The sequence below is a fragment of the Anomaloglossus baeobatrachus genome, chromosome 9, assembly GCF_048569485.1.
Source record: "Anomaloglossus baeobatrachus isolate aAnoBae1 chromosome 9, aAnoBae1.hap1, whole genome shotgun sequence".
NCBI lineage: Eukaryota > Metazoa > Chordata > Amphibia > Anura > Aromobatidae > Anomaloglossus > Anomaloglossus baeobatrachus.
Window position 1 is genome coordinate 201,890,126 of NC_134361.1, and position 12,848 is coordinate 201,902,973.

General features: G+C 43.3%; 1 protein-coding gene across 5 annotated transcripts in view; it reads left to right on the forward strand.

Moving 5' to 3' along the window:
* ATP2B3 (ATPase plasma membrane Ca2+ transporting 3) overlaps positions 1 to 12,848 on the forward strand; it is a 375,958-nt gene that overhangs the window by 338,550 nt on the left and 24,560 nt on the right. For 2 of the 5 annotated variants that reach the window (XM_075324259.1, XM_075324260.1), the window contains one exon: positions 8,705 to 8,858. The exons of 2 other annotated variants lie outside the window; for them this stretch is intronic. In XM_075324259.1, coding sequence (XP_075180374.1) covers positions 8,705 to 8,858 — 154 coding nt within the window. The remainder of the gene's footprint in view (positions 1 to 8,704; positions 8,859 to 12,848) is intronic. One more of the 5 variants, XM_075324261.1, reaches the window with a different exon arrangement.

Genomic DNA, 12,848 nt, shown 5'->3' on the forward strand with positions numbered 1-12,848 from the left:
CCTTAGCCCTTGGTGGTTTGGGGTAACCCCGACTTTTAGTCCCTATGGGGGTCACCCAGGGAAGTTGCTGAAGCCTCTCTCCCCTTCGTTTGCCGTTTGCTTGTTGCCTGGACCAGATCACTCCAGCTGCTTGCCTCCTGTGAACTGTGGGCCCTAACTGTGGCTACGTGGCTGCGGCTTTTAGGTGTTGTGGTGTGGGCTTTGAGGGCCCCACACCGGCAGGTTTAGCAGGGAAAGGTGGATCTATCCCCGCTCCGGGATCTGCCGCCCGTTTGGGCCTGGTTCTCCCTAGCAGTCTCCTTACTTCCCACTCTGTGCTCTCTCTCTAGCTGGAGATGGGTTTCGGGTAGCCCTCCTGGGTGACCGTTCTCCCCCGTCGGTAGCCACTGCGCGGACGCTGTCAGACTGCAACAGCCCAGGGGAAGGGGTCAGCTCTCCTCGGAGCTCCCTGGACTCTGCCCTGAACCGGCTCACTGCTCCTCCTCTCCTGTTCTTGCCTACGCCACCTAGCAACCAGGCTCTCTTACCACACCCCTTGAGAGGAGATGGAGGCTTTTGGCCCCCTCCACTATTCCAGTGGAGGTGAAGGCTTTTCCCCCTCCTGGGATCCCCAGGGGTCCTCTCATAGGTACATGTGTGAGACCTGATCACTATGCGCCTGTGTAGTCACACCTCGGTCAGCCTTCTGGATTACCTGTATTGTACTGTCCCCAGCATGAGTGCAGTACTCAGTGGTGCCTGACCAGGTCAGGGGCGCCACATTCCCCCTTAGTTATCACCAGCACGTCCTCGGGCTGCAAGACAACATTTTAAAATGCATAAAACATTAAAACATGTAAAACATTTTTAAAAGCACCAGGTACCATACATCACCACCCTCCACCCACAAGTCCGTTAACCCACCCAAACCCTTTCACGTTGGCCGCGCCTTCAGCCACTTCTGGCAGGATGTAGAGGCGGCTTCCATGGGCTGGTGGTTTCAGGGTATACCTGGCCTGGTGGATCCGCGCCTTCAGCCTCTTCTGGCAGGGTGTAGAGGCGGCCTCCACAGTTGGTGCTGACCAGGTACCCTCTTTGTGGTGGAGAGCCAGGCCCATAAACAGGCATGCTCTCTGGTTGCAGGTAAGCCAAGGCCCTATATACGGACGTGCCCCCCCTGGTTGCAGACGAGCCAAGCCCCTAAACAGGCTGACTCTGGTGGTGGTGGTGCCCTCTGGTGTAACTATTTACACTGCGAGAGTTTGTGGCTATAGCCAGTTCATAGCCTTAAGGTTCATTTCTCACATTAGTTTATGTGGGCACATCTCTTAAACAGTAACGTTGCAAAACTTCAAAACTGGTAACTTGCTTTACTTTACATGAACTTTATGCAGACTCCTCCTCACCAGGGCTTGGGCCTGTAGGGCTGCGGCACCTGTTGCTTCCTTGACCTCTTTCTTCATCTGTGGTAGTCTCATCAGTGGGTCCTTTGTCTTTTCTTTCTTTATCGCTGTCTTTCCTGTCTTCTTCTTTAGGACATGGTGCTACATCTAGCGCATACCAGCCTCTTTCGCCTTGATGCATGGTAAATTGTACGGAGTCTCCCATCTTTAAGTTTCTGCCAGGGTGTCCTCTGGGCAAATGAGCTCTCACATCTCTTCTATTGACGAAGATACCTTCCTTTATACCTGGTGCCACTATAAAGCCATATCCGCTCTTCAAGTTAAAGTCTTCCACAACTCCTCTACAAAGGGGTCCTCTGACCTGTGCTTTGGCTCTTCTCAGGAACCGTTTTTCTTCTAGGTCTCGGGCCGTGACTTCTCTCTGCTCTGGGGATGGCGGTGCAGGGAAAGACTGGGTTCTGCTACGGCGCCGTGTCTTGCGGACTGGATTCTGCGAGGTACAGCTTACCAGCTCCCAGGTGAGGCTTTTGGGCAAATCTTCTTCAGCAGACGGTGTCAGGTCTTCTTCATCCCAGCGGGAATAGGGCAACATCTCCGGCTCTGGGCATGGATCCACTGCTGGTAGCTCCTGAGTCAGCTCCTCAGCTTCCTGGCCTCCCCTCCCCCTTAGTTCTTCTGAGCACTCCGGTGGTGGCAGTGCTGGGGATGGGTGCTCCTCAGCCGGCCCAGGCGGGGATCTCTTCGGCATGGTTGCTGCAGGAGTCGTCTTGGGGGTATGCGGAGGGAGCATGTACCGATCCACCATCTCCTGTGGGAACTTGGCCTCCATGTCAGCCTTCAGCTGCCAGTATGCAGGGTCCTCCCCCAGCGTGGGCTTCCTAGCAGGGACCTCCTTGGACTGGGGAGCAGTGTCTGCTCTGGCCTTGCAGGCCGGGGAAAATGGTGATGCAATCTTGTCTCGGCGGGCCGCGCCTGACATGGCGGCGGCCTGGTCTTGGCGGGCCGCGCCTGGCATGGCGGCGGCCTGGATGGGCGTTTCTGGCGCAGCTTGGATCGGCGTCGCAGCTGCGATGGGGTCTTTGCAGGCTGGGCTGGGCGTCGCTGCCTCGATCGGAGCTTGGCGGGCCGCACCTGACGGGGCTGCGGCCTGGTTCAGCACCTCACTTGCGGCGCGGACGAGCGTTGCTGCTGCGGTGGGGTCTCGGCGGGCCGGGCCTAGCAAGGCGGCGGCCTGGGTCAGCGTCACACCTGCGGCGTGGATGAGGGTCGCGGTGGCTGCCGGTTCTCTGCGGGCCGGACTGGGCGTTGCTGCAGGGACCGGGTCTTGGTGGGCCGAGCAGGGCATCGCTGCGGCGGCCGGGGCTTGGCGGGCCGCACCTGGCGTGGTTGCGGCCTGGCTCAGCGTCGCCGCGCCGGGCGCCTCTTCAGGGACTGCGGGCGTGGTAGCAGGGGTCGGGGCACTCGCGCCGGCAGGGGCATCACTGGACTCACCCATCGGTGGCAGCATCGGGGTCTGAGTCGTCACCGCCCGGTCTGGCACTCGGCGCGCGGCTCTCCCCTCATAGGCCTGAACCGCCGCGGTCATCCACAGAAACTCCGTCCGTCCCTCTCTGATCAGCCTTCCGACCCTGGCCTCCAGTTGATCGCAGAACTCGGCGAGCTCCCGACACCACCAGGCAGCGGAGCCTGGCTCTGGGTCTCTGCCTTCAGACGCCATTTTCTCTAGCAACAAGCTGCTGGCCTCTTTTCCGTTCCGCCGTCTCTGGACGCTTCCGCTCTCTTCACAAGCGAGGTCAGAACTCTGCAGGGGATCTCTGGGTAGCCACACCTCTTCGTGGGCGGTAACTTCTCCCAGCGCGGGCTGCTGTTGTTTTTCAGCGCGCTTTTCATGGTGGCAATATGGCGGCGCTTCCAATTTTTCAAGCGGACCGCCCAGGCACATGGTCACCTGTCTAGACAGGTCTAGTCCTTATCCTGTTCGTGACGCCAGATGTGAAGCCCCGAGAACGCTGTGTCGGTGCATTACCTTCAGGGACTCCACTCTGCTGGATCTTGTCACTGGTAGGAGATCTTCTATTTGTCGTGACGCCACTCTCAGAATTGCGGTCAGTGGTGACCGCCACTGCAGGTTGAGGGTCGCCTGGGGCTGATGGTGTGTGCAGTCAGTTGGGATAGCCTCCTGAGAGTGAGGCAAGCCCCAGGGCCCTGTATAGGTGTGTAGAACCACAAGGCGCAGAATAACTCCACACACGCAGGATGTCTTTCAGGGGTTTTACTCACAGTTGATGGCAGGGTGAGTAACCCGGGCGTAGCTGGGATGAACCAGGCTGGAACCAGGTATCCTTCAGGCTGACTTCTGATGGTGACTACCAACTCGCCTTCCTTAGCCCTTGGTGGTTTGGGGTAACCCCGACTTTTAGTCCCTATGGGGGTCACCCAGGGAAGTTGCTGAAGCCTCTCTCCCCTTCGTTTGCCGTTTGCTTGTTGCCTGGACCAGATCACTCCAGCTGCTTGCCTCCTGTGAACTGTGGGCCCTAACTGTGGCTACGTGGCTGCGGCTTTTAGGTGTTGTGGTGTGGGCTTTGAGGGCCCCACACCGGCAGGTTTAGCAGGGAAAGGTGGATCTATCCCCGCTCCGGGATCTGCCGCCCGTTTGGGCCTGGTTCTCCCTAGCAGTCTCCTTACTTCCCACTCTGTGCTCTCTCTCTAGCTGGAGATGGGTTTCGGGTAGCCCTCCTAGGTGACCGTTCTCCCCCGTCGGTAGCCACTGCGCGGACGCTGTCAGACTGCAACAGCCCAGGGGAAGGGGTCAGCTCTCCTCGGAGCTCCCTGGACTCTGCCCTGAACCGGCTCACTGCTCCTCCTCTCCTGTTCTTGCCTACGCCACCTAGCAACCAGGCTCTCTTACCACACCCCTTGAGAGGAGATGGAGGCTTTTGGCCCCCTCCACTATTCCAGTGGAGGAGAAGGCTTTTCCCCCTCCTGGGATCCCCAGGGGTCCTCTCATAGGTACATGTGTGAGACCTGATCACTATGCGCCTGTGTAGTCACACCTCGGTCAGCCTTCTGGATTACCTGTATTGTACTGTCCCCAGCATGGGTGCAGTACTCAGTGGTGCCTGACCAGGTCAGGGGCGCCACAGAACACATGGAAGACCTGCAGTGGAATGCATCAATGCGGATGTCTGATAGATACCTCTCCATTACTAACACCAGGGCTTGATTCCAGCTGACTCTACACAGCTGACATCAACCCCAAAAACCATTACCTCGATTGACACTGTACTAGGGCATTCGGGAAGAGCCTGGCAAACTGCCAGAATTGGTGCATCTAATGGATACTCCATTTCTGGGGGACTAAGGGCTGCTATTTTAAGGCTGGGAAGGGCCCAATAACCATGAGCCTTCCAAGCCTGATAATAGCAGCCCCCAGCTGTCTGCTTTACCACCATTGATGCGTTCCACCGCAGGTCCTCAATGTGTTCCACCACAGGTCCTCATGTTCCACAACCTCCCATTCAGGGTCTGGTAAGTTTGATTACCGGCTCTGTCTTCTCTCTTTTGGGCGTGCCCACTGTCTATAATGAAGAGTCCTCCAGTATCTTTAACTTTTGTAGCTGCATGAACACTTCATTATTGAACTGCAACTATGTCTTACTTTTGGGGTAGGGCTTATATTTAAGCCTTAAAAGGACGAACATTCAAGCTAGAGCTTATTTTGGGGAAAATATGTCTTGTGAGAAATTGAAGTCCTTAAAGAGGACCGGTCACTAGCTCAAAACAATTTAGGGAAATACCTTGTAAGGCCTCGCTCACATTAGCATATAAATCAGACAAGGGCTATGCGAATAAAAAAATTGCATTAAACTGACCAATACTATTCAACGAGCCAGTGCTTATCTGCAAATTTTTCCTCAGCCAGATTCGGCAATATATATATATATATATATATATATATATATATATATATATATATATATATACATACAGTATAAATATACACACTAGAGAGCCTAGTTTAACCTAATATATAAATATATCATTTAAAAAAAATAAAAATAAAAGTGGGTCTTTGCTTTACCTTTGCTGGTTATTAAAAATAGGCAGACAGCTGGGGGCTGGTATTATCAGGCTTGGGAGGTCCATGGTTATTGGGCCCTTGCCAGCGTAAAAATAGAAGCCCGCAGCTGCCCCAGAAGTACTTTGCCCGGCTCTTCCTGACTGCCCTGGTGAGGTAGCAATATAGGTAATAGTTTGCGGGGTTCATGTCAGCTGGAGTCAAGCCCCGGTGTTAGTAATGGAGAGGAGTCTATGAGACACCCCCATTATTAACCCATTATTAACCCAGTAAGTAAAAAGAAAAAACAAACACATAAAAAAATAGTTTATTTGATTAAACCCTCCCAGACACTTTCCCTGGTTCACTAATTTATTTAAACACCAAAAAAGCAGTATACAGGTCCGAAATAGTCAAGGGATTTTGACATAGCCCAAAAAATGAAGACCTGAAAAACATAAAAAGAGGAATAAAAACAAGAGACTGTCCCTCGTTCACCAATTTATTAGAATGCAAAGTTCCCATGTCTGACGTAGTCCAGTGGTTCCCACGACAATCCTTGATTACATAGATCAAAGGCCATGGAGTCTCAGAATGAGGTTCCATAGACTTTGACCTGTAGCCACTCCCAGCTCACGCTGCACTATGTGAGACCCGGCAACTGTGATGAGTGGTGACGTTCCTGATGCATACTGATGGCATATGCATGTCATACGGATGCAAGGCAAGAAAAATAATTGCACATTTGCAAAGCATTCACATGAATGGATGAATATCAGAGCGATTATTTATACGCTGATGTGAGCGAACCCTAAAAATCTCCGAGCTCCTCTGATGGTGGCACTTTTTTTTACCATTTTGCCCATGCATTATATTGGACTACAAAGGGAGAGAATGATGCTCTACTTCAGTATGTCACAGGATATGTTGGCATTCATGGTCCCCTCAATGAACTGTAGCCCCCCCACAGTCAGCAGCACTTATGCAGCCCCAAACCATGACCCTCCACCACCATGCCTGACTGTAGGCAGGACACACTTGTCTTTATCCTCTTTACCTGGGTGCCTCCACACAAGCTTGATACCATCTGAGCCAAATATGTTTATCTTGGTCTCCTCAGAACACAGGACGACTCCAGTAATCTATGTCCTTAAGGGGGCTTTACACGCTACGACATCGCTAATGCGAAGTCGTTGGGGTCACGGAATTGGTGACGCACATCCGGCCGCATTAGCGATGCTGTTGCGTGTGACACCTATGAGCGATTTTGCATCGCCGCAAAAACGTGCAAAATCGCTCATCGGTGACATGGGGGTCCATTCTTAAATATCGTTACTGCAGCAGTAACGATGTTGTTCCTCGTTCCTGCGGCAGCACACATCGTTCCGTGTGACGCCGCAGGAACGAGGAACCTCTCCTTACCTGCCTCCCGGCCGCTATGCGGAAGGCAGGAGGTGGGCGGGATGTTACGTCCCGCTCATCTCCGCCCCTCTGCTTCTATTGGGCGGCGGTTCAGTGACGTCGCTGTGACGCTGAACAAACCACCCCCTTAGAAAGGAGACGGTTCGCCGGTCACAGCTACGTCGCTAGGCAGGTAAGTAGTGTGACGGGTCTGGGCGATGTTGTGCGGCACGGGCAGCGATTTGCCCGTGTCGCACAACAGATGGGGGCAGGTACCCATCGCAGCGTGTAAAGCCCGCTTTAGTCTGTTTGTCTTCAGCACACTGTTAGCGGCTTTCCTGTGCATCATCTTTAGAATAGGCTTCCTTCTGGGACAACAGCCATGCAGAGCATTGTGATGCAGTGTGCGACGTATTGTCTGAGCAGTGACAAGCGGACCCCCCCACCCCTGTAAGCTCTGCAGCCATTCTAGCCGCACTCATATGTCTATTCTAAAAAGACTACCTCTAGATATGACGCAGAGCACGTGCACTCATCTTTTGTGGTTGACCATGGTGAGGCCTGTTCTGAATGGATCCTGTGTTAAACTGCTGTATAGTCTTGGCCACCATGCTGCAACTTTTAGTGTTGTCCCATGATAAGATAAAAAATATTTACAGAAATGTGACGGGTGTACTCACTTTTTGATATCTTGGAGTTTGTCTGTGTAGCATAGTATTAAAGTGACTGACCATCTTTGAACACTATTTTGTTTTATTCATTATTAAATGGGTTTACACTTTATACCGAGCAGATCTATCTCTGCCAGTCCCATAGATAATGAGTGTGGAAACAAATCCAGCGCAGAAAGGAAGGCACTCTTCAATGAAAATTTCCATGTGATTTATTCCATGTGCACAAATTGTATAAAGTGGGTACAGACAGCCCCTAGACAGAGGAGAAAAAAAGACTAGAGACGCGTTTTGACCGTATTATACGGTTTTAGTCATCAAGATATCATAATTAGAAAATTATCATAGATAATGAATGGAACAAGATGCATCCTGCCTACAGTCAGGCATGGTGGTGGGAGTGTCACGGTTTAGGGCTGCATGAGTTCTGTCAGGGGCTACATTTCAGACCCCCAATCTTGGGGCCATCAATCTGCGAGTTATTATCTATTCTGTAGATAAGTGATTTATAAGGTTTTAAGAAAATAATCAGACTACAATTTTGGATTTCAAATTTCATAATGATATAATGTGGAAAATCCCTTTTAAGAGGACCTCTTACTTATTATAAATATGTATTTATTCCCCTCTGGTATAAACGCCGCTGTTCTCCTGAATCCGGCGATGTTTTTCTTTTGTCCCGGAGCCTCTCCGTTCTTGAGATATGGCCCTTTCTTTCTGGCATATAAAGTAGCCTTTTTATAACCAACTGGGTGTAGGCCTTAAGAAGACCACTCCCACTTGACTAAAGACAGTAGAATTACATACAGGAAAGAGATGCCCATATCTCAGGAACCGAGAGGCGTAGGAACAAAAGAAAAACATCGCTGGATTCAGGAGAACAGCGGCATTTACACCTGGGTAAAATGTTATATATATATATATATATATTTAGGGCAATTGAGGGATACTTTTTTTTTAACAAAATATCTTGTAGATAATATAATGTGAAAAATTGGGGTTTCAACTATCAACCATTGAGATTCCAACTTACATTGTGAACGTTAAGAAGTGAAATTGGCCATGGGTAACGCCAATGAGCCGTAACGAGCTCCGGTCGCGTTCAACATTGTTAACTATGCCCAAAAAAGCAAGATTTCAAATGAAAAAGCAAAAAAAAAAGGAAAAACACTATCTCATTTTCTCTCCCACAGATGGAGGTAGTGAGTACCTTCAAGAGAAGCGGTTCATTTCAGGGTGCTGTGCGTCGGCGTTCCTCGGTCCTCAGCCAGCTCCATGATGTAACAAACATTTCTACTCCCACTCACGTAATTCTCTCTGCTGCCAATACCACAAGCACTGCTGGGAGTGAGTGCGATTTCCTTACTGCTCATCAGTAACTTTTATTACACCCACCCTTATACAACGTTATTTTATCTTCTTTTTTGCAGTCTTTCATTTTCTGCTCTCACCGTAATTTTCCTTTTATTTATTGCTTTGTTTTGGTCTTTTTCAGTCAAGATGCTGTATAATTTCCAAAGCCATATTCTCCTTTAAATTTAAAGGGGTTGTCTGGGATTAAAAAATAAATAAATAAATAAAAAAATACTTTTTTTTTCTGGATAAAAGTAGCAAAAGCATATTTTATTTTCTAATCCCAGACGAGCCCCCTTATATTTTCAGTGTGCGCACAGTGCCATGCTTCTATTTGATACTGAGTTCAGCTTTGTTTATTTGCAACAGATTTTCATTTCCTTTTTTTTTTTTTTTTGCAAAAATAGCTGCTGCTTCTGTAATTTTTTTTCCATCTCTATTTTAACTTTAATCTGCACATTAAAACTGTAGTACCAGATAACAAAGCACTGACTACTGTAAACCGGTGCGCCCTTGTCAAAGGAATATTTTTATATTATCAGCCAGTTGTACGAAGGGATTAAAGGCATACTGGGGGTACAATAAATATTTCTGGAAAAATATTAACAATTTTTTTTTTCATACAGACAGGACAAAATATATTTTGGGAAAAAATAAAATAATAATAATAAAATAATAATAATAATATTGTATTATTATTAATAATAATAGTTAATATTTCTCCAAAAATATATTTTATCCTGTGTATGTATGAAAAATAATAATAATAAATTATTATTATTATTATGATTATTATTATTATTATGATTATTATTATTATTATTATTATTATTATTATTATTATTAGTAGTAGTAGTATTTTTCATACATACACAGGCCAAAATATATTTTTGGAGTATTATTATTATTATTATTATTATTATTATTATTATTATTATTATTATTATTATTTTTATTATTTTCATGCATACACAGGATAAATATATTTTTGAAGAAATATTAACAAATGATTATATTATTGTTATTATTATTATTAATTATTATTATTATTATTTTTCCAAACAAACACAGGTCAAAATATATTTTGGGGGAAATATAATTTTGTTTTCATAGAAACAGGAAAATATATATTTTATGGGAAATATAAAAATTACTAGTATTATTATTTTTATTATTTTTTCATACACAGTGCAACATATATTTTTTGAGAAATATTAACAATTATTAATATTTTATTTTTTTCATACAAACACAGGACAAAATATATTTTGGAAGAAATATAAAAATGTATTATTTTTTTTCCACTGAAATAGGAAAATATATATTTTAGGGAAATATATTTTTCATACATGCACAGGGCAAAATATATTTTTGGAGAAATATTAACTATTATTATAGTTATTATTTGTATTTCATACAGAGGACAACATATATTTTTGGAGAGATATTAACTTTTTTGTTATTATTATTTTCATGCATACACAGGATAAATATATATTTGAAAAAATATTAACAAATTATATTATTATTATTATTATTATTATTATTATTATTATTATTATTTTCAAACAAACACAGGTAAAAATATATTTTGGGGGAAATATAATTTTGTTTTCATAGAAACAGGAAAAGATATTTTTGGGGAAATATAAAAATTATTATTACTTTTTTATTATTATTATTATTATTATTATTATTATTATTCGTACACGGGGCAACATATTTTTTTTGAGAAATATTAACAATTATTAATATTTTTTTATTTTTTTCATACAAACAGGACAAAATATATTTTGAAAGAAATATAAAAAAAATATTTTTTTAATTGAAACAGGAAAAGATATATTTTAGGGAAATATATTATTTGTATTATTATTACTGTATATTCATACAAGCACAGAAAAAATATATGTTTGGGGAAATATATTATTATTATTATTATTTTCATACATACAAAGGGCAAAAATATATTTTTGGAGAAATATTTAAAATTATTATTATTTTAATATTATTATTATTTTTATTATTTTTATACATACACAGGACAAAATATTTTTTTGGGGGAAAGCTTAAAAAATATATTAGTAATATTATTAATTTCATATAAACAGGATGAACTATAATTTTGGGACAAATTAACATTATTATTATTATTGGGATAAATATTAACAATTTTAAATAATAATTATTATTATTTAAAATTGTTAAAATGTATCCCAAAAATTGTTTGTCCTGTATCTGTATGAAGATGTAATAATAATAAATAATTGTTAATATTTCCCCCAAAATATGTTTTGTCCTAAGTTTATATAAAAATAATATAACAATAATAATACAATAATAATGATTATTATTATTATTATTATTATTATTATTATTATTATTATTATTATTATTATTATTGTATTATTTTTATATAAACACAGGACAAAACATATTTTGGGGGCAATATTAACAATTATTTATTATTATTACATCTTCATACAGATACAGGACAAACTATTTTTGGGATACATTTTAACAATTTTAAATAATAATAATAATAATAATGGTAATAATTATTATTTTACATTTTTAATATTTATCCTAATAATAATAATACTTATTAATATTATTGTTAATAATATATTTTCATACATACACAAGACAAAATATATTTCTGAGAGAAATATTAACAATTCTTATATTTTCATGCAAATACAGGACAATTTATATTTTGGGGGAAATATTAAACATTTTTAATAAATAAATACTGTAATTTTTATCCCTATAGTCTAATTTTAATGTAACTTTAATTTTTATGATATTTTGGGGGGTTATACCAAATCAGCAAGTTATCACCTATCCATACGCTGAGCATTGTGAGATCTTATTGCTGCGCTCCCACCTGCTGAGACCCCAACTTGTGGATAGGTGATAAATTGCTTTATTCGGATATGTCCTTTTAATGTCCGCAGAAAAGTAGTGACTGAGGGAGAACAATACAGCATCCATGACCTACTAATTTAATATAAGGATTGTCTAAACTCAATAACTTTTTTTCTATTAATCATCTGATCGCTGTGGATCTGGTGAGGAAAGAAGCAGTGATGGATTTTCCCTACAGCGGCCACTACAGGGAAAATGTAGTATTACATGTTGGCCATTTAAATTTTCAGTCTATAAGTAACATGGTAGGGTCCTCCAAAGGAAAAAACTGCTTCTCTGCCTCTAATTGACCCTTAAATTAATTTTCCATTTCTAAAAAAAAAGTGGTTCTCAAATGATTTCGGTCAGGTACACTGTTGAGCAAAAGGGTAACAATATATTGAACTTTTAACTTTCCGGCTCCGTATCTCACCATCCTCTACAGCTTTGAGCATGAGACGACCTTCATTTTATAGACAATCATCTCGGCTATCTCATATATAAATGTGACTTGCAGCTATTTATGATATGATTAGTTATGCACATTCTTGTCATGTCACTGCATTGTTACTGTTTTGCTTTTTTTCTTCCTGTATACTACAAATTACAACCTATTCTCACATTATCTAATAGCTCAGTGGGTTTTTAGGTTTATTCCCAAGTGAAAGGTCACTGGTTGGAATTGAGGAGCAGCCATGAAGATTTCCCAAGAAAAGGGAAACCATATCATTCAGCTCATCGATAGTGGTCTCTTGGCCAAGAAAATTGCCAAACTGCATCATGTGAGGCCATGACAAATGGAAGAATAAGAGATGAAGTCTATCCATCCATTCAAAAGCCAAGAGGTGACGTCCAGGCAAAATATCAGAGTCAACAAGTCGCTGATCACAAGGTCTATCAGTTCTGAGTTCAGGCGGCTCGTATGCTCCATAATAGTGAGATCACAGACGTCCATGCAAGTACCGGGCGACGCACGTTACACAAGTCTGGAATGGTGGCCCGAAAAAAGGTGAAGACTCAACTTCAATATCATCATAAGAAGCATTGGCTCGAGTAGGAAAAATGGACAGTAGAAGA